The sequence below is a fragment of the Helicoverpa armigera genome, chromosome 5, assembly GCF_030705265.1.
Source record: "Helicoverpa armigera isolate CAAS_96S chromosome 5, ASM3070526v1, whole genome shotgun sequence".
In the NCBI taxonomy this organism is placed as follows: Eukaryota; Metazoa; Arthropoda; class Insecta; order Lepidoptera; family Noctuidae; genus Helicoverpa; species Helicoverpa armigera.
Window position 1 is genome coordinate 10817502 of NC_087124.1, and position 22347 is coordinate 10839848.

The 22347-nt window shown below is 35.5% G+C and overlaps 5 protein-coding genes across 6 annotated transcripts in view; 3 read left to right on the forward strand and 2 right to left on the reverse strand.

Moving 5' to 3' along the window:
- Positions 1-2715: 2715 nt before the first annotated feature.
- Positions 2716-10987, forward strand: LOC110382551 (SET and MYND domain-containing protein 4). Its single transcript, XM_049842388.2, has 7 exons — positions 2716-3130; positions 3990-4185; positions 4333-4692; positions 5804-6445; positions 6661-6876; positions 7100-7223; positions 10558-10987. The coding sequence occupies exons 1-7, from the start codon at positions 2809-2811 to the stop codon at positions 10747-10749; spliced, it is 2052 nt and encodes a 683-aa protein (XP_049698345.2). The 5' UTR covers positions 2716-2808; the 3' UTR covers positions 10750-10987.
- On the reverse strand, positions 7845-11431 carry LOC110382550 (dynein light chain Tctex-type protein 2B). The gene is made up of 5 exons (XM_021343176.3): positions 11298-11431; positions 10289-10345; positions 9673-9802; positions 9098-9247; positions 7845-8705 (listed from the first exon to the last, which is right to left on the reverse strand). The coding sequence occupies exons 2-5, from the start codon at positions 10305-10307 to the stop codon at positions 8540-8542; spliced, it is 465 nt and encodes a 154-aa protein (XP_021198851.2). The 5' UTR covers positions 10308-10345; positions 11298-11431; the 3' UTR covers positions 7845-8539.
- Positions 11432-11815: 384 nt separating this feature from the next.
- Positions 11816-17502, forward strand: LOC110382549 (stress-activated map kinase-interacting protein 1). Of its 2 annotated transcripts, none has more exons than XM_021343174.3 (6): positions 11816-12277; positions 12623-13021; positions 13207-13544; positions 13858-14036; positions 15211-15349; positions 15641-17502. In XM_021343174.3, exons 1-6 carry the CDS (start codon positions 11940-11942, stop codon positions 15838-15840), a joined length of 1593 nt encoding a protein of 530 aa, XP_021198849.1. In that variant the 5' UTR covers positions 11816-11939; the 3' UTR covers positions 15841-17502. The 2 variants fall into 2 exon arrangements, with proteins under 2 accessions (XP_021198849.1, XP_021198850.1); XM_021343175.3 differs by having other exon boundaries at positions 11818-12277; positions 12635-13021.
- Positions 17503-17628: 126 nt separating this feature from the next.
- LOC110382548 (uncharacterized) lies at positions 17629-19313 on the reverse strand. The gene is made up of 4 exons (XM_021343173.3): positions 19106-19313; positions 18900-18981; positions 18727-18810; positions 17629-18474 (listed from the first exon to the last, which is right to left on the reverse strand). The coding sequence occupies exons 1-4, from the start codon at positions 19200-19202 to the stop codon at positions 18204-18206; spliced, it is 534 nt and encodes a 177-aa protein (XP_021198848.3). The 5' UTR covers positions 19203-19313; the 3' UTR covers positions 17629-18203.
- A 477-nt stretch (positions 19314-19790) lies between these two features.
- Positions 19791-22347, forward strand: part of LOC110382546 (rab GTPase-activating protein 1-like) — a 32934-nt gene continuing 30377 nt past the window's right edge. Inside the window, exons 1-3 of the mRNA XM_064034631.1 lie at positions 19791-19951; positions 20075-20224; positions 20913-21125. Coding sequence (XP_063890701.1) covers positions 20084-20224; positions 20913-21125 — 354 coding nt within the window. The 5' untranslated portion in view covers positions 19791-19951; positions 20075-20083. The remainder of the gene's footprint in view (positions 19952-20074; positions 20225-20912; positions 21126-22347) is intronic.

A 22347-nucleotide genomic window follows, 5' to 3' on the forward strand; every position in this document is an offset into this window, starting at 1 on the left:
TTAGAAGAGAAATTATATCAACCATAACTTGGTTAGTGAATAATCGAATATGCCAGGTTGGTTGCGCAATGCGTACGCGCAACTCATTACGCATAATGTGTGAACAAGTCCCGATGGTATCAGACGGCTCCAGTTACATTTCCAGGTTATAATGGCGTTGTGAGACATCTGGGTTACGTTTCCAGATTATTTAACTGTTATGTAGAGGTAGTTGGCTGAATAGGACACCAGTGATTGCAAAACTTTTGTTAAAAGTTTTTTATCAGGTTTAACACGTGTTAATCAAGAACTACTAACATACGAGTTAGAAAGGGATCTACTTACAGCAAGATTTGGTGAACAAGGAAGCAAAAAAAGGGGCATTACTTGCCCTCTTTCTGTACTTGGTAAATCCCAAAGTGGGTGCAGTGGGACTAAAACCTGCCCCCATTAGGTACCCATTTATTTCTGAAGACCTTCGTGTTCCAGGGCAGCGATAACTCTATCGGACATTCCCAAAAAATGCAACGCCCTATGGATTATTGGGCCACTTTTGTTTGCGTGTCTATATTTTATTGATTTCCAAAATCTTTGACTCCTGACCGGTTGTAATTGCCAGGTGGAATAGGTACCTATATTCGACGAAATATTGCGAAACCTCTAATTTCTTAGCATAATTTGTAGCCAAAACAAAAACTGTAACACTAAACCGAAAATCGTGTGAATCGAAAACAATAGTACCTACCTAGTAGTTAAATGTACTTTTATAGGTACAAATCTTTTAGAAGCATCACTTAAGTGTTATTAATATGACGTCAATGGAAAAGAACTTGAGTTAAGTTTAATTTTTCTCGTGGCAGCCATTTATAATCGCCCGGCTAATCTGAGATCTTCCGAGAATCGAGGAAATATTATATTATAAGGCAAGTAAGGCTGTCTCGCTTTGTGCTAAGTTATTAAAGTTTTATGTTTTGTTTACTTACAATGCACTTTGTTAATAAGGTCGTGTCGAGGTGAATTTAATATTTTTTCATAGATGTTGAGGATTGGTTCCTTATTTCATTTGTCACGGACTTTTCCTTTAACTTAGAAGATAATATATACTTAATAAGATAATAATAATGCAACTTTATGAGTAATGCACTCGAAAATTGATATTTCCTTATGACTTTGCATGCTTTTTACCCTGGGTTTGCTTACCTACCTACTCAAAAAGTAGGCATATAAGAAAGAAGCATGGGATCTGTTAATGACTTAAATATCATGTTCTAAAACCAACGCAAAATACACAAGGTACAGGTACAGTTAAACCAAACTAAAGTTAAGTAGAATAACAAATATACATTAAAATGAAAACCAATGTTATAAATGACAACATTAACGATTAAACACAATACATATTTTGAAAATATAAAACCTGAAACAGGAAAATTAAATTCAAAATGAAAACTCAAAAACAATTAAATAATGCACAATAATACGAACAAAGCATTAGGTTACCTACATCTATTGTTATTTCCTGTTTAGAAGAACACGTAATGGTTTCAAAGTAGAGCTTTTATCTCATAATATAAAGAAAATACTCGGAAATGCACAGAATACCATTATATCCTGACCTGCAAGCGAATTGTTAAAACCTAGTTTTGTCAAACTCCTTTATGACATACATACGTTAGACTAGGTCAAATAAAACTGGTCTAGTGACCATAGATAGATCATAAGACCTCCGTACTCGGAATTGCCAACATTGCAAGCACTTTGCACATTTTCTATGAATTATTATGAATGCTTTTGTTTGCTATGGAAAATTATATGGCGAAGCTAGTTTATCTCAAATTACTTTTATAATTCTATGACACACCGGTGCATTATGCAGAATATTATTCATGCAACGATAGGTAAGCGAATACCTAACTGCGAAACGTGTTGATTTATCTTGTTATAGTTTGAAAAATAAATAAAGGAAATGTAAGAATGAAATTAGCGATATAGAGAAAAGTTGCCCTAACCCGAAACTGATCTGTGCTGTGATAGGTAAATGTAAGAAATAATTATGATAACTTACCCTTCGCTATAAGAGATGATGTCGACGAAATGTACTAAAATGGTCAAGTGCATATCAGCAGTGAATATCTAAAAGAGTTCGCGCAGAGCTTTCGGTCATACATAACTTTACATAAGTTCTTATTTATATTTAACGAGGGCAGTATAAATTTTCCTCATTTACCTACTTTGATATTAAAATAAAACTGATGGGTTAGCCTAACAAGAAGGAATGACACTAATTAATAATAGTCAAAATAATGTAGGCCACAACATTGTGTAGGTACCAGGAATTCATAAAACAAATGGAGCTTAATTAACTAAGTAAGCTCAGGGCTGTGCTAAATAGATTCGCACGCAAAGGTGGTCGCGTGTTTAACTGGACTTACGATGTTATCTACGCAAACAAACAAATGTACATGTCTTGTTTTGTCCTATATTTAATTTAGTATTGCTCTAGAACTAATCAGTCTGGAATACTGAATTTATTGAAGTAGGTAGTAAGATCTAGGTAAGTATGATTGTTTCCATAGCCCATTGGCGATTTCCACTCATGATGATTCCCGGCAATGACTTCACGCATGTCAGAGCAAATGCATCAAACATTGTACCATTCTAGAGCCGAATCTGTCTGAAGTGAAGAACAGATCGACGTTCCAAATTTAAAAATAGAAACACGGAGCAGTAGGGAACTACTCCGCGCGCTTTTACACCGGCTTTCTACGTGACTAACCTAAAATAAATATTACAATAACCATTCGTTACATGTGCATCACTACTTAGAAAATGTCTCAAGACGAGGGCTTCTTTAAAAAGTTCCACGAAACGATTAACAGTTCTCTGGATGACGTGACGAGGAACAATTTCGCCAATTTAGAATCCAACGCGAAGCGTGTCTCCTACTTGTGCAGTCTACCGATCGTCAGAAATTACAATGTAATCGACGATTTGCAGAAATGCCAGACGGGCGGCGAGTTTCCAGTGAAAAAAGACTTGGAAAAAGCGCGCCAGTTGAAGGATGAGGGGAATAAAGCTGTGCAGAAAGGTGATTGGGCGAAGGCGATGCAGTTATACAGCCAGAGTATGGTTCACATGCCGGAGAAAGAAAGTAAGTCCGTAATACAAGATGCAACTGCACGTGTGTGCGTGAAAGGTCATTCGATATGTAAACAAACGTAGCGCTAGTAGTTTGCTCTCAAAAAATAGTGGGTTTGACTGCACATATTATGTTGACGATTTTATAATAACTACCTATACCTAGTCTTACAGAAAATGATGCACACTTAACCGCAATAAATGCAAATGTTTAATTAACAATTACATTTTCAAACAATTTATTTAATTACGTAAAAAAGATTTTCCTGGTATATTTATTACCTATCTGTAACCTAAACGCTAATGCACAAATTCTTTTTTCAGCGGTTTACCTCAACAATTCGATGTATTCTAAATAGAAGTGATGATTATATTTACTTCTATTTAATTACGCATACATTGCTCCTTTGTTGTTTAATATTGGCGACATTGTTCTTAGAATATAAGTACACAAATGTACTTTGCACTTCTTTGAGCAAAGGAATAAACAATAAATAAATTGTATTCGGTATTATGCTCTTCATAGTAGGTAGGTAGCTATTTCCGATGACTGAACTTCAGTAAATAACCCAAAGTATCGTTACCAAAAGATCATAAGTTTCCTGAATAATTTCAATCTTTGAGATAGCAAAAAGTTTTCGAAAGGGGTTCCATATACTGGGCGTGGCTACTAAAAGTCACATATTCCTTACCCTTTTTTTAACGACATCAAAAATCATCAAATGGCCCTCCCGCCGTGGGTTAGCAGCGGTGAGGGAGTGTCATACTCTTACTGACTAAAATCCGTCGTGTTCCGTCGTAGGCCTTTTATGTACCTCAACTACCAATAGCTCACAGCTTTCTTAACCACTCGTTTCATTTGTTTTTCTCAGCTGAAGAGCTTTCAATTGTTTTGGCGAACCGGTCAGCAGCCTTAAATCATCTGGAGCAATATGAAGATACTCTAGCTGATATCAAACGGTGCCTGTCTTTGGGTTACCCTCGTCATCTGAGGTACAAGGTCTACGAGAGGAGAGCCAGGTGCCTTCTGGTGCTGAAGAGGAATAAAGAGGCTGTCAGCGCTTTTCAGTAAGTTATTTAGAATATTGTACTGATGTACATATAACAAGACTAATAACGCTGTAGGTTCCTAATGGACTCTTATTGAACGTGCATCGATCTAGTGGCAATATGGGATCAAGGTACTAAACTGACCTCCTTTCTATAAACTTTCAGAGACACAATCAGCTCACTCGATGAAGCCACAAAACTGGACAAAGAGAAAAGACAAAAGATGAGAACAGACTCCAAACTCATGCTAGAAATATTGAACAAAGGTCTCGTCTTAGCTGGGAACCCAAAGGACCCTGAACCATTGAAAAAGACTCCACCAAAGCCAAAACTTCCCGGGAAGAATAACCCTCAGTATCCTGCGGCTTCGGAGGCAATTCAGATAGATTATGAGGAAGTTCGAGGCAGATTTGCAACAGCAACAAAAGATATTGAAGCGGGAGAGATTCTGTTGGTGGAGAAACCTCATAGTGGAGTTCTGTTGGCGGAATATTCCAGCACACATTGCCAGAACTGTTTCATAAAGTAAGTATTTTAAATCAGTCGTTACAGTCTTTATATTATTGAACTAGCTTCTGCCAGCGACTTCGTCCGCGTTAGAGTCGGACTTCGTGCAAAGAGAGAAAGAAATAATAAACACCAGCCCCTCCAATTATCTAAATCTACTACTACTTTAAGAAATAAAATGTAAACTATTAATAATTTGTAATTTGAACGAATATTTAAACACTACCAAAATAACTAATAGGTACTAACCTATTTTATAAAATAACAACAAAAGAAAGTTAAAAATAAATTATTTAAAACCTAAAAGTCGCGCAATAAGGTTGAACACTCTGAACGTCTATTCGCATCAATCGCACCAACAGCCAAATATTGTATGAAACTCGCGCAGCCACCGCGCCGCGAGCCGCGTCGAGCGCGGCGACAGTTACACAAAAATGATCCTTATAGCGTGATTCAGTATTCACGCGCGATGGCTTATCCGTTTTTCATGTATAACTTTGGTGTTTCTTCACCGATTTATATGAATCTTTTTTTAATGAATAGGTAATACTATTAACTATTTTTAATTAGTGTGAGTGAGAGTGTTATAAACGTAATAGTAGACAAATATAATCAGAAAACTCCGAACTGCTAAGCTACCGAGAGTTTTACGTGTTATTGTGAGTCAACCATAAAAGATAGATATATACTGTCATGGGATATTTTTTACATAATTTTATGAAGAACATTTCCGTCATACATGGTTTCTGTGTAGCTGTAACCATTAGGGCTGCACACGCGACGGAATCTTAAAAAATGGAGTAACTTCTCCCGTTTTCCTAACATTTACCTTCACTGCTCTGCTCCTATTGATAGTAGCGTGATGCAAAGTATCCTATAACCTGCCCAGGAGTATGAAGAATCATTGTACCAAGTTTCATTGAAATCCGTCAAGTAGTTTTTGTTTCCATAACGAACATACAGACAGACAGACAGACAGACAGACAAAAATTTTTCTGATTGCATTTTTGGCATCAGTATCGATCACTAATCACCCCCTAATAGTTATTTTGGAAATATATTCAATGTACAGAATTGACCTCTCTCAATTATAAATTATTATAGGTACTAAATATTTCTTTGTTTCCAGGTGCCCAATTCCACTCCCCTGTCCAAAATGCCCAAACGTGGTTTTCTGCAGCGATAAGTGTTTGGAAACGGCGCAGAAATCTTATCACGGCTTCGAGTGTCACATTCTCCCCCTCATATGGAAGTCAGGTTGCTCTATCACCTGCCATATAGCACTGAGGATGATCACACAACGCAAGAAAGAATATTTCACGAGTATTATTCAAGACATAGATACAAAAACCAGTGGGCCTTACAAAACTGATGACTACAGAAATATCTATCATTTAGTAGCCCATGAAGATAAAAGGTCTAAGCTAGACTTCTTACACAGAACTCAAATGACAGCCTTCTTTGTGAAACTGCTGGAAGTAAGCGGTTACTTCGATGGTAAGCCGAGAACAAAACCTGTGGAGGTTGACGAACTGAAGACCTTAGCTGTAGACGACAAATATAAAGAAGATGTAGCCCTCTTTGGAGGTTTAATACTAAAGAATCTACAAATCCTTAAGTTTAATGCTCACGAAGTTTTTGAGCTGCAATGTCCTAAGCCAAAGGTGGATAAGAACATCATCAAACATGAAGGAAAGTCAACGTTTTTGGCGGGAGCCGTGTTCCCAACTCTTGCGCTGTTTAACCATTCTTGCGATCCAGGAGTAGTTCGGTAAGTCGACGTATCAAATAGATTGAAGAAGATGGTAGATACATCAACTAGTTTTATCGCATTATTCTCTCGCAATATATGTATATTACAATATCTATCTTACCGAGTTCTATTTTTTGTCTCTTCCCTCATGGGAAGTGTTCCTTGAGAGATTTGGGAACACATCTCTTGAGACACAAAATACTTATTACATAATACGTAAAAAAATATTCCAGATATTTCTGCGGCAACAACATCGTGGTGCGAGCAGTAAAGAACATAAAGAAAGGCGATGAAGTCTCCGAGAACTACGGGCCTATCTTCACGACCGTCCCCAAAGAGAAGAGGCAGGCAGAGTTGAAGGAACAGTACTGGTTTGATTGCCACTGCACGCCTTGTGAACACAAGTGGCCTACCTATGAAGAGATGACTGAAAACTACATGAGATTCAAGTAAGACCCATATTTTAATATTTGTATGTGAAATCCAACTGTCGAATGAGTCATGAATAGATATGATTTGGCGACCAGTGGCGCCATCTAGATTTAGAAGTTTCGATTTTTATTACCACTAGAAAACAAAGACAAAACTACTTTCTGATTGCCATTATAATGTTCTCAATAATGTGACAAAGTAACTTTTATAGAGATAAAAACACGTAAACCTTGTTCACAGGTGCGATTCGGACAATCCATGCCCCAACGTGGTGGCAGTGCCATATGACTGCAAGGAGTTTATGATACAATGTGGACTCTGCCAGCAGTACACCAACATTCTGAAGGGATTGAAGGCTTTGCAGGTAAGTTACGTCTTTAGAATCTGTCACTCGCACTGGGCCAATGTTTATCATTGTTCGAAAATACATTTCGCAATACGCAAAAACTCTATAACCATTTTCCTGACTCTTTCCTGCTTTGGAAGTTTCTTAAAACCTACCTACTATTTCGGATAGACCTGGGATTTGAACCCGAGACCTATGAGGCAGTAAACTATGGTTTAGCATCCTATATTGCTAGACCAACAAATACCCAAGATATTTTCCTACTACGTTCCAAAAAATTTAATACGTGAAATATTACACGTCCAACAGACATTTTAATATTGACAAAAATCATTCAATATTCATGTAAATATGCATAGAAAATTAGGGCCTATATAAAATGATGTTGTAATATGGCATCCGCGCATGAAAATATTAGAGTAAGCCTGAAAATTATATAGTAAACATTCGTGTGAAATAACTTGTGTAACAATTATTATGGAGCATATTTTGTATGTGCAAATTAGGTGCCAATATTTTAGGTAAACTTTAAGTATTACCTACATGGAAATTCCGTGACGATCTCATCATTGCTAAGAATATGTAATATCAATGAATTTCATGTTATTTATTACTAAGTACGTAATAAAACTATCAAAATTATGTAAAAAGTTTATTCGTTAAGTAAAATCGCAACCTATTAATCTAGTTACATAGGTAATTACTGAACTTTATAACTATCAATCTAGTAACAATTTAGACCATTTTATTGCTAACTTTATATGTAGAAAAGAAAACAATAATTACAGCTAAAATTCATACATTCTTATAAAGAAGAAGGCACTGTTATGAAATATGTAAAATAATACATGATACGTACCTTTAAATAAAGGGTCATACATATACTAACATTACATCAAAAACTATTTTCGTGCAAAATACTGAGACATTCACCGTGTCTGAAAATGGCGTGGCCCTAGCCTAAATAGATGCGTACCTGACCTGACGCAAATTGTATCCAGCTTTCACTGACCTCTATATTATACACTGGACAGGCTGTTGTCAACGTGCTTTTGTGCCCGTTTGATAATCGCCATTTTGGCGCTGTTAGACGTAGCGAGTGTCCGTGGTACTAAAATTATTTTACAGTGAACCAATGAACAAACACTTCTCTCACAGCCATTTGAAATTATACGTCAAAATTAGTTCTGTGGACACTCGCTTAGACGATATTGGCGCTTCAAATGGGCACAAAAAATTGCTGTCAAACGTACGGAACAGCTGGTCCAGTGTATAGATATAGAGGTCAGTGCCAGCTTTGGTTTTATTATTACTTTTTTTTCTATCTTGCCAGTTCAGTACATATAAAGACCATAGACAGTAGAGTAACCGAATATAGTCTCGTTTCTATACAAGCCGTCAGCGTAATCATCAGTCTCAGGGTCCCATATGCATCTCTGTGCGCATTTTACACCAGCTCCTTTCATTTCTATTACCATAGTTTGTACTACTATTTTGTACCTGGAAAAAAATAAAAATTAAATAATGCCAGTTCATACATTATATGGGAGACACTTGAATTTATTATAATAGCGGCAAATCGCTTCGAGAAAAGGATAATACGGCCGCGCCACCTTTGTTCGAGACATGGCTGGGGCACTGCTGTTCCCCCTGATAATCTCCTTATAGAATTGTGTCATACATAAATTATTTATCGTGTTTATACTATGGCGCCGGTCGGCATCGCCAGACCGCATTTTTTCTGTTTCCTTTTATCTCATACGGCCAAGCGCCATATACATGTGGCTTTTAACTAGCCTTTGTTTCTCCTAAAGAATTTACCTATGAAATCTAAACATTTTTCCTCATAATAATCCAGTAGTTTGATCTATCTTTCATAAAAAATAAGGTACCTCTTCATATCAAGCTCCTGCACCCGTTGTCGTATTCCATTAACAATGACTTTGGCCCAACGAGGGGCCTGATCAGACCGGTACTGACGTCCCATTAGCTGTTCCTGCATTGTTGTCAGGATTATTTCTCGCACATTGGCTGCTTGGAATCTGAAACACAGAGCATTTTTGTTTATACCCTGAAGGCAAAAGGTGTTATTGTATGTTTATGATACGCTAAGTACGAGGCTTGATAACTAAATAAAAAAAGTGCGAGTCGGAGTCGCGCACGAAGGGTCCCATACCATTATTTATTAAAACGTACAAAAAAAATCACGTTTGTTGTATGGGAGGCCCCCAAAATATTTATTTAAATCTAGTTTTCATTATTAGTATTTGTTGTTATAGCGGAAACAAAAATACATTATCTGTGAAAATTTCAGCTCTCTAACTATAACAGTTCATGATATACAGCCTGGTGACAGATGGACGGACGGACAGAGGAGCGAAAACAATAGGGTCCCGTTTTACCCTTTGGGTACGGAACCATAAAAAAATCAATACTATTCGTACATTCAAATAAAAGGTTTTCTTACTTTTCCCCAAGTCCAGGTCTGACTTCATATTTAGGGGGTGCTAGTAACTTTTCCTCACCAGGACTGGGGCTTGCTGCCACTGGTACATCTAAGTCTTTAACTTCTACTACTGGTGCGTCTTCGTCAATTTCTGCAAAAAGATGAACATCATTTTATTCAATCCTAGATTATGCCAGCGACTTGGTTCAAATAAAAACTATCCTATGTCCTTTCTCAGGTTCCAAACTATGTCTGTACCAAAGGAGATTGAGCAAGAATGTATGAAGTTTGGTCCAAATGTCCACCACGAACGAGACCTATATAATTAAATAACTTTTTTCTGGCATTATGTTTTTTTTTACTTTCATAACAAAAAATGTTCTATATTTAACGGGCTATCTAGCCATATAGGTCTCGTTCGTGGTGGACATTTGGACCGGAATCGCCCATTGTCCTTTCACACAAATTGGTGCAGTAGTTTGGGCGTAAAGAAAAGACAGGCAGACAGACAGAGTTACTTTCACATTTATAATATTAGTTAGGATATTGTTACAAGTAAACACGATAAATAGTGAAAAATATATCAATGTTGTGTTGTTCAATAAACTTGTTGAGCACAACAAGTTGATGTACTTACCATCTTCATCGTCTGCCATGATGAACGCAAACTTTTAAGCATCAGTTTCAAATAAACCTGAAATAAACACACATTTTTATTTCAATTTAGTTTATAAACATAGATTGATCGAATATTCTTTATCTACATCTGTCCATCCGTACGTCTGTCACCAGGCTGTATCTTATGAAACGTGAAAGTTAGGGAGCTGTGGTTTTTTGTATACATATTACAAAACATAAGGAAAGCTACAGTACACATTTATTAACTTGTGATTTATTTTAATTCAGGACACAGAAATGATGTATCGTCTGGGCCGCGCTGCGATGGAGGGTGGGCAGTATGGAGAAGCAATGAAGAAGTTTGTTGAGGTGTTGAAACTCTATGACAACACACTCTCCCCTCCATATCGCTCCTATTACGATTGTGTTCAGGACCTTAGACGTTGTATGTTGGCTATGGGCAACTACAGTATTGTTTAGTATGTTGACCGTTGAGTACCGATTCTGTCAAAGTTTTACATTATTAATGTTTCTAGTTATGTGTTAGATCCCTACCTAAGTAGGGTGTATTTATGGTTACCATAGAGAATCAAAGATCAATATTTTAACGAGTACTTATTAGATAGTAAAGGAAATTTTTTATGTGTTTGTAATGATCAAAGTTATAGTACTTACTAACTTAGAATAAGACAGTCTGTGAAAGTTTAAATAAATAATGTTTTGATGAATTCTTGTTGTTTATTTTTTGTCTAAATAACAGAATTTATAATCTACCGGTATCCAGTTTAAAAAAATAAAAGCTATGCACGGTGCTGTTATAATGCCGTCTTGGCGGTCCAAGTAACACTGATAGAAAGATAGTGGACTAACTCGAAGGCATCACAGCCAAAACTGCCTAGCCAGTTATCACTAAAACATCTGATCTAGTTGGAGGATCGTTAGAATCTAAAAATATTTATTCTAACCTTAAAAACTTATTCTCATAAAAATATTTTCTTGGAACGACTCTATTGTTTGAAATGACTTACATGTAAATGTAGCTTGAATAACGAATGTAGCTTGAGCTTCGATTAACGAAGTATATAGTAATATAGAATTCTCGAAGATTGATTTCTGTTGGTTGCTATAACAACAACAACAGTACCAAACAAACTTCAAAATGACAGCTCTCGCTGTGCCAGAAACACTAAATTCGTAATCTCTCCGTTCCACGACATTTTTTTAAGTGATACATTACATTAAAAAGTAAATTACTGAATAATTCTATAGATATCTTATATCTGGAAATGTTATCACAGAAGCAATAATTTACTTTGACTGATTTTGGGCTCAATTATTTAAATATTACAAATTCACAGAAATCACAGAATATAAAATTACAAACGTCCTACTTTCTTGTGTCAAAAAAGCCGTTCCAGTCTATATAAAATTAAATGTTCTACTTCTTAGCATGAGTGATAAAAGTTTATGATTCATCCTTTCGAAAGATCAACATTCTATCTCTTTTACAAGGATTTTTAAAGCTTCAATAGTGAACTTGACCAACATTTTGACTTGGAGCACGCAAAGAGCATTTTGTTTGGGAACTGCAACTTTGACATGTGTTTCAATTTTGGGGATCGAAAACAAGAATTAATAATAAAATTAAACTAATTAGTGTTATTAATAAAATGGCTACGTACGATAATAAAATCTGGCTCCTCAAAAACATACGTGATGCATTTATCGCGACGGACGACACCGGTTTATGTGAAATCGTTATGGCTGGAGAGGATTTTTCGAAAGTATTTCAAAATAAAGCTATTGAGGAGAAGAAAAGAATAAGAGAAACTAGGTTGACTCAGCCAGGACCTAGTAAAGGCAAAGATATGATGGGAGATATATCTGAGGAGGAAGTTGGCAGAGAAATAGTTACACAGTTTGATCCCTACCCTGATATGGATGATAGTGAGGATGACGACCCGTTGTGCGGCAGCTACGTGCGGTACGAGGAGTTCGGAGGCCACAGGTTTCATCATTTTAGTCACCATTCCCTTCTTTAGCAGAGTACATGCTTATAACTTTAACATTATCTAAGAAGTGTTACATGATGAACAAAATGCATGTTTTCCATTTAAAACTTTGATCAATATACCCATGCTGAAGCTGAAGCCTGAAAACTATCCTTAGATCAACACACATAACACTATAGTACTTACTCTGACTACCTAGTGACCCAGTTAGGATTTTAATTGGGCTATTAACTGAATTAGGTCATCTCACTCACAATGTCACTTTGATATGATATAACACTTTCAATAACACTATAATTTGGTATTTTCACTTTGTCTTATAATTTTAAATTAACTTTTAGAATGATTTCTAGACAAAGATCCAACACAGCACAATGGTTAGACAAGAAAGAGCAAGCATTGAAAAAGGCAGCTAAAATTAAAGTTATAAAATGGGAGGACTCATCGCCTCTCACTACAGACCAGCTGGCTGAAGTATTTACTAAGTTTGAAGTTAAAAAACCTGAGAAGAAGAAGTCTTTGTTGGCGGAGCAGCTGCAGAACTGCCCCAACTTGCCTCATCGTCAGTATTTGGAGTATGCCAAGTTCGATGGCACAGCACAACTAGGATTACCTACAAAATCATTCAAGATATTCATGACAATGCTTCCGGAGAAACATCAGAACTACCCCCTAGTTGTATGTGTCATAGCCAGTGCTAAGATCAAGGATTTAATCGGTTTCACATGCTATAAATACAGGTAATAATTTAGAGTTCATGATCTAATTTATTTGTCACTTTCCTCTTCCATTTAATAATGGTAGTCAGTTAAATAATGCACTTTCCTGAAAAAGTACACCTTTATGCAATCATGTTTTTTTAAATTTCTGTATTTAGAAATCAAAAAAATTACACTGCTTATCAATACGTTTTAAAATATTTCAGCATTGAACATCCAGACATATCACTTGGATCTGTGCATGACTACGGACTGTGCATAGCAGAGGACGACGGGGAAGTTGACTGGGCCTTTCCTTGCCTTGACGCCAATGAACCTTGCTCCAAATTTGGCTTCACATGTCTAGGGCTTGTAGAACTAAAGAGTAAAAATGCTATGACATTACCTCCTTCGTCCATACCTGAAGATGGTATGAGTGGGGCGTTTCATGTGTTTTCAAAAGTAACAGACTCGGGACAGAGTCATCAGAATCCATCCAGACACAATACAGGGGGCAGTTCCACATCAGAGGCTGTGTTGAGTGCATTAAAAGCTTTAAATGAAGGTAATTTTTTATTATACACTAAGTTGCAAGAAAAATGGGCACATCAGAGAGTCATTATTTTAGAACTTAATCTTAACTATATGCATAATGTTCTCTTCCTTGTTCAAATTGCAAAACTTGTTTCATATATATTTGCAACCTATTCCAGGCACTGTCAATGTTATCATAAAGTATTGGGTAAATCACCTTTTCATATTTTGTACAGTTGGGAGCCCTATTAACCAAATTAAATTCTTTGATGTTACTATGGGGCATCTAGCCACACAACACAAGAATTATTTTTTACAAAACCTAAATTCTGCTAAAATTGCAGGTGGCGACACAGACCTAGGTAAGATGCAGTCACATATAATGGCAACGGAAGCACCGCAGTACAAAGCTTACAAGGTGCAACTGTTGCGCAAAGTAAGGACTAACACGTCGGTACAGCTCGGCATCTCGCTCGACAGGATAGAGGTGGAGCCACTAGTCACGCATAAACATGCTTTTTGGGTAAGTTGGTTGGTGTAAGGGTGCATGTAGTTGGAGCAAGTTAACATGAGCAAGCGTCAAGTGACAAAATCACGCGGGTGGGTATATTGGTACATGCACATCGCTAGCCGCGCACGTTAATAAAATTCATGTGCCTGAACATGTACAAGCTACTTGCACCGTCTAGGTGCACCCTAAAGTAAGAATTTAGGCGCTTTATACGAAAATAGCAGTGTATAGAAACAATAAGCTATGGACAAATCAACAGTATCTCAAGACAGTTGTATGCTCGATAATAAAGTAGCTCATTCCTATGAAAATCATGGCTCAACTTGAAATCAAAAAAGAAAAGTTAAACGATTGGCCTCAAATGTCTGTAATTGAAAAGAAAGAGCTGACGAAATTCAGTGAATTTTTATATATTTAATATAATTCACTGAATTTCGTCAGATGATGATAGTAAAAATGTCCTTATTACACACAACTCGTCACTAACCTGGGGCCCGATTCTCCTAATTTTACTTAAGCGACCTTCGATTGACGTTCGACTCGATTCGACTGACATCCAATCCCGACTCGATTACGATTGAAGCGTATGTGACATTCCGCTATTTTTTCTTTGAAATAAACGTTTTTATCCTTTTCTGTCATTCAATAATGAATCATTTTGTCTGCAAATGATTTACGATTGCAAAATGATTGTACAGCAAACTACCGTATAGACGAAAATCATCAAAATAGCAGACCAATCGCACACCAATCAAATGTCAATCGAATACGATTGGGCTTTTATTAGTAGCAGAATGCCCGATATGGTTAAATCTTCTATTACGATCATATTGCGATTCGATTTCTATTCGATTTTGACATTATTAACTTAGGAGAATCGGGGCCCAGTTGCATTTTGTTGTTTTGTGTGGTATTACCTAACGCCGATTTTAAAATACTGGGACAATACGCGGAAAATACATTCGTAGTATTCGTAGTACCTATTTATATTTAGAAATATTTCTACCTAAAGTAATAGGAAATTGTTACACATAGGTACGTAGTTTTTGTCCAATCCACACTAATTTCTGCAAGTTTAATTTTAACTCCAAATTGTAGGTATCTGTTTGTGTAATGTGTCGTATTGCTGCTTATATTGGTACTAAATAATGTATTTTATTTATTGTCTTTATAATTCCATGTGCAGTCGAGATCAAAGTACTTCCTACACAGCATAGACTCGGTGGCGTGGTGCCAGATTCTTGAGACGAGAGGCAATAGAACAACGTTCAGGATAGTTTACTCGCCGACTCATAACTCCGCCTTTGCGGACAGAAGTAGCGCAGGTAACCTACACCATTATTAATTATACTTATATTTTTAGTTTGTGAAGTGAGTGAGATTTGAGGTTAAGAAATGGTTAGATTCGTTTCGATTGCACTCACTTCCATATGCTTGAGATGAAGGTTTGGACCCAACAAACAAAAACAATGTTCTGATTCGAACATCGTTTGAAAAAACGTGCGTTTCCTTGTTCAGCGATAACATCTGGCCCTAGAAAGGATGCCAATGTAGGTACTTTCAAAAAATAAATTGGGAAATAAGTTACTAAACTAAAAGAATACTTTTATTTGTAGGTAACTCCACAATCTTCCAGCCGACTGCGACGTACAAGCTTCATGACTTCGAATGCGAGCATGACACCGCTAAAGAGATAGTAGAAAAGGTGAACACTATACTAGACTTAAGGAACAGCCCGTGCCGACGCGATTACAAGACTGCCAAAGAAAAGAAACTACAGACTAGACGAAGTTTTCACACAAAACATTTGAGTTGAGTCTCGTAGATACTCATGTACAGTGTAATATACTCCTGCGATAGTTCCTTTAAAACACTCTTAAGATTGGAAACGAGTGAAACTGTTTACTTTTTTATGGCTCGAAGTGTAAACTTATAGCGAAGGTTTTACATGTTGGGCGAATTATTTCCTAACGGCCCAATGTGTGAAACAGGTGACAATCTGTTTAAAAAAGTTGGTAATGGAAAGCAAAAAGTTTGTCATAAGCATATCTGAACTTTTTGGAATTATTCAGGTTTCATTGACCAGGAAAATTATGTTATTATAATCTAGTCCTTTCCTGCCCTGAATAATTTCAAATGGACATATTTATCCTCGATATTATATAACTGTATATTCTCAGTTTAAATCAGCATTATAATGTTATAATTGAAGAGAATTGTATAAAATACTGGTGTAAAAGTATGCTTGGAAATGGGCTTAGCAGGTGTGCAAGGTGTGTGGAGAGGCTTCCAGCCAATAAATAGGAATACCATAAAATTCATTGGTTCAAAATAGATATTGTTCCACACTGTAGTGTTGCCAATACATCTTATATAAGCCTGTAGCCATCTTGAGAAAAGGCGCCAATTAGCAGCGGATAACTTATATAATATCGCTAAAAACATGTTAACTGGGCACCTATGTAATACAATAAATTATCTTAAATTCCCTGTGCACAGTGGTTTGGATGCTACAGTGTGGATCGACATAAGATAAAAATTTTAATAATTTTGTATCTAGATGTAAGACATTTGTAACATCTTAAGAGTGTTGTGTATTTCAAAGTGTAAATGAGTACCTATTGAGTTTTTTAATTTGATGTATTATATACGTTTAAGTTGTAATAACTTATTTTCGTCCATATTTAAGTTGCGTTAGAATTTATTAGTGTTCGTCGTACAGAAATCCTGTTGGATTAATGCAAATATACTTCAATGCAATATTATGTCGGAGATTTCTCGGAGTTTTAAGCTCTAGTGATGTCTTTAGTATTCTAAGTATTCTTGAACAGCGCTACTAGTTGCGATAGGTTGATTATAAGTTAAATAAAATTATCGATGATATTGAATAGTCTTGAAATAATAAGATTTAGATTCGCGTCGTATTCCAAAGCAAGAATTCCAGTAAAACCCACCAATTATTGTAAACACATTTGAATACGACGTCGATAGCTAAGCACTGTGACTAGTGGCGATGTTGCCAGCAAAAAAAACTGTCGATAAAATAATTCTCATAGTAACCGGTTGTCTAGTAAATTGAATTTATGAACAAAACCTCCACTGCCAGAATCAGCTCAATTTATTTTTATTGGAAGTGATCCATTGTGTGCCTTATAATATAATTATTCATAATGAATTTTCCCCTCTGGGTAGACATGTATAACTAATTTAATTATGTGGGATTATGCACCAATTTTAAGCCAATATTATTATCAATACACAGTTGAAATAGATATTGCAATTAATATACCTTTTTTTAAGAATTTTGTATGCAATGGGTTGCTTCATAAATATTCAATGTACAATCTTGATTGTATTTGTATGAATGAAATAATTTATGTTGTGATTTAATTTTGATTTCTGTATGAATCGAATTTATGTATCATGAATGAAATGTAAAGTTACAATGAAATAAATTGTTATTCATTATTGAAAATTATGTCTCTCTGTGGTTTTTATTTATATCTTTATAACTTATATTTGGAACCCAAAGACTTCATTCTCCCGCCTTTAAATCATGAAGCCTGAGTATAGAGAATAGAATTGGTTGTAAAAAAAAATCACATCCATGTCAATGTTTATTATAAAAATATTTACACAGTTATTTCCTGATATTAATATTATTTACAACTAATATCTACTGATACGTTTGAACAGTTTGATACTATCATTAACCTAGGTTTAAATATGCCACTATAAATAGCTATATGGCAACTTGTTAGTATTCATATCCATACCTTATATTCAACATTTGAACTCTTCTTGCATACATGTACAATGCAAGATGAGGTAGATCTCAATGACCATAGCACACCAAATGGATGAAATTAGACATACTTTTGGCACGTGATGGGTGGGTTCAATAATCATGTGAGTCATATACATATTTTACTTGGTGCACATAAGCCTGTACATATTACCTTTAGGTCACAAAATTAAAATAAATCTTGTGTATTTAGGCTTTCTATTATCTTTCTTGTAGTAATCCAATAAGATCAGTTAGTATAATATAAGTTAGTGTTTAAATACATATTCCAAATCTGCTCCTGCAGCATCTAAATTCATTCTAGCCAGTAGCAAAATGAGATTATTCTAAATTACAGTTAACTATGTACAAATCCAAAAAGGTTTGATTCCTTATCATTGTGAAGGTCCTACTGTACTATTTTCTAGTATGTATTCTGTAATTGTGCTGACAACTTTTTCGCTTTGACTCAATATTACATTGTCAAGTTCATTGGCTCTTCGATACAGAGCGCTGGTCTGCAGTATGGATTTGTGAAAATGTTGTTGACTGTCCGCGAGTTTGGATATGTTCGGTTTGCCTTTGAGGAATTCTATGTCTTCATTTGAAAGGGCTGTGTAGGACATCTTTGATCTGCTAGGTGCTTTTATTGCCATCTGGTATTGTCTGAAAATAATTGGAAGTTTTGACATAAGTTTCATAGCAACAGTATGCATGTCTAAAATTCACTACCTACTTTGAACTGCATGTAGTATTTATTCAAATGTAGCCTTATTGACTAGATTTTACGTCTGTTGTTGGAGACTTACAAAAGACAATAGTTAATGCCTTTATTTATACTGGATGCCATAAGGCAAACACCACAAAAAAATTCCAATAGTTTTGTATTAGAAATTATTTCATGCTCAAAATACTTACTGTCTCAGGTCATGATATTTGTTTCGTCTCTCATTTACTTGCTTCTTCCACATCTCTTTCTCAACCAACAGTTTTTGATAGTATCTGTAACATCATAACAACAACATTAAAGGATAGAACACGTATGTAGACGTACACAGGTACTTTGGAGCAGTAACAAATCAGTTCCGTACCTCGTCATATCTTCACAGCGCCTCTCATTCATTGTAGACTCGGGTTTGTTTGGGTTCACATTTTCGGTCAGTGTATATGGAACTGAAAAGAGTTTTCAAAATATAAATTATCACGTTTACACCACTAGTAGACGTTTTACGTATTTGAAGCAATAAAATAGTCGGATAACTCCAGAAATTCAAATAAAGCACGAGTATAAACACACCTATCGAGTCCCTCCGTTCAAAGAAAGTTGAGCGTCTCCGCCTCGGCGGCGATCGAAACGATTGATGCGCCTCAGTCTCATTCATAGAAGTTTCCATTATGATCACTTTTACCAACTATAAAACAAATTATAAAACAAGTTTTGAATAAAACACACAAATATTTTCAAATTATAAATACGCCATGACGTTATTAAACGGACGCCGTCGTTGACATAAACGCGTCACAGACTACAACAAAAGATGAATTTATCTGTGGTACCGCATACCGCACGACTAATAGTGGTACCAGTATAGCAATATTAGTAATTATAACTCACCGCTGCTTTTTGAAAAAAAGCGGTACTACATCGCATTTAAAAGTTTTCATCGACAAATTAATATGCTCAAACTCCTTTAACTGTTCTGCTGTTCTTCCACAATCAAGACAACTTATTCACAACCAACCCTTATCGGTATGATTAAAGAACAAACTGAACTCGAGTCTTGTAATCTCTATCATCATCACCTCCATCCAAGATTTATTAGTAGCAGAACTGCAGTTAGTATGGGGGCACACACAATGATATAATTAATTATTACTTAAACACGCTGATATACATATAGTTGAACACAAAACTTCCCTTTTATTAGAAGTCGGCTAATATAACAAATCAATGTGATTTTGATACGTGGAACAGATTTTCCAATCGGCTGACATTTTTAATTTGACGTTTTGTTTTCTTCAATCAATTCATCTATCGGTAAATACCTACCGCAGTTTTTTTTACTGATTTTGCATAATAAGTTAAAAAAAGAATCGATTCTTAAAATGTTTTGTTCTCGCAAGAGAACCTAAAATTCAATGGGTAAGATTGTGTTACTTGGTGTTGTGATATTTATGTTAACATAGTGTTTTTATGCGCGAGTAGTATCGCACAATGCAGCAGTGTTTGTGAAATATATAGTTTTTTGTGTCTGTTTCTCAACAGCATGCAGTAATGGAGTTCAATGAATATCAGACAAAAGAGGTATTGGACCCGGTAGATATAGATTATTACTGTGATCGATCACGTACACCGAGCCCGACGCCCGTATTCAACACAAATGTATGTTGCGATTTGGAAGACATTTTGAGCGACGTAAGTTAGTTAGTTTTTCACGCGGTTTTTCATCGTTTCGCATTTAAGAATGCACTTTAAAACATAAATGAGACCGTGGATAACGCAACGCGATGACTATTTGCTTAACTGGTGCTAGGTGAGTCTCACATTGTGTACTTGTGCTGTATTTACATACATAATATAACTGCATATCAACGAGTTTTTTGTTTGCTCTCTTAGCCTGTCGGGAATAATAAGTTAGATTGTGTTTGTATACTAACAGGAAAACCTTCTAAATTTAACTTCAGACAATGTTTCAGTGTTTTGAAATTTTGTTATGAATACTGATAAGAATGTATTAGTGAAAATAACTTATCAACATAAGCAACATTGTTATCTTATAATAGGCTCTTATAAGATTCTATATTATAAATTAGGTTACTATAGTGTTGATTACATTGTGTAACTTTAGTTGTTCCCATACATTGTTGTTTTAATTCATTGACCTTGAATTATGCTCTTGTAAAACAGAGTATATATATGACCACTAGTTATTATTATGTATGACTTGGCTGTTACACATGAATCAGCTACAATTTACACATTTAAAGTTCAGAATAACACCAATGACCTAAGATTTTCACATCCAAATTCACATTTTGATTAAAAAAAAGAAAAGAATTAGTATAAGAACTACACATCATGCTAATTTTCCATTCTATTTTAGGCTATATCAGAAACTCTGCAAGGCTCTCTCCGAGTGAGCTGCAGCCAGCTGATAAACCAGGAGCTTACAATAAGACCGGAGGCCAACATAGAGTCTAACGTACCAGAAGGATTGGATCTTTACAAGGTCATCTACGAAGTGGAGAGCGATACCGAGGTTAAGATGAGTGATGTGGAAGGTGCCGCAGTCCAGAATAATTCACTGAGTGAACAGGTCAGTGTTCTTTTTAAATTCTTGTTCTTTTTTTGTTTCTCTGCAGGTTTTAAATGTACTCTTTGTGACAGTGTCAGCCAGTGATTTATTCATAGATAATATTTCATAGACAAAGGGTTGGAGAAAACTTATTTGTTTGCCTGCTTTAGACACGCTGTAGTTGTTCTACTGTTTAGTAAAGTTGTATTGATATACTTTTGTATTTGTATCACGAAGATACCAATTGGAATATTATTGGATATAATGCGTAATGTTATCATTTGATGACACATTCTTGGTCCCTGATTGGTGTGATAAAAAAAACAACAGCTTGTTATGAAGAAGATAATTTAAAAACTTCCCTACAAAGTCATAATATTAAATACAATAAGCGTTTTATGCGTTACTTTGTAGAGTAATTTAATGAAGTACCTATAAGCTCTTTTTTGTCATCTTAAACAAAAAAAACTTTGTTAATAATTAATGTTAATTTAATTTTAACAATGAATTTAAGTTAACTATCTACTTTCTTAAGTACAAAGTTGCAATGAATGTATGTGCAAAAAGGTCGTCCCACAATTGTCTGTGATTGTACCATAAATATTCATTTAAAAAACCTTTACTAGTTCACTACTTTCATAGCACATAATGGCATGACTTGTGACACTAAACCTTGCCCTGATAGTAGATAACCATTAATTTTAATAGCATACTAATTCTAGTACAACCAGTACTTGACTAGAGTTGAAAGCACATATTAAAGTATTCACACAGCAACACAAGTACAAGCTGTTTACTGTTTTCATTGACGACTTACTGTGGATTTAATTTAACAAAATTCCACCAATATTAAGCCTTTTTTTAATGCAGATACAGATCTAAAAAATTTTGACAGTTTGATCAGTCTCTTGGAATATGAATCGATCTTCTTGAATCGAAATCATTTAATATACTAAAGATGGTCCAGAATCTAATACCCATCCAGCTAAATCATATATTTTTCCTGGGGTTTCCCAGCAACAATCACTGCTCTGTCTAACACAAGTAGTTAAAATGATTTCTTATAGGAATTCATTTGGATTCAAATATAAACCTCATTCATAACAGTTCTAGAGAAAATATTCCTACAAGGCCAATCTGTTATAGTTCCTTAACAGGCCACCTATTGCATCGTTTTGATAAATCGCATTACAGTGCACTCAGGCGCAATCGTTACGTAAGGCGTCTAATCCTCCTTAGAAGA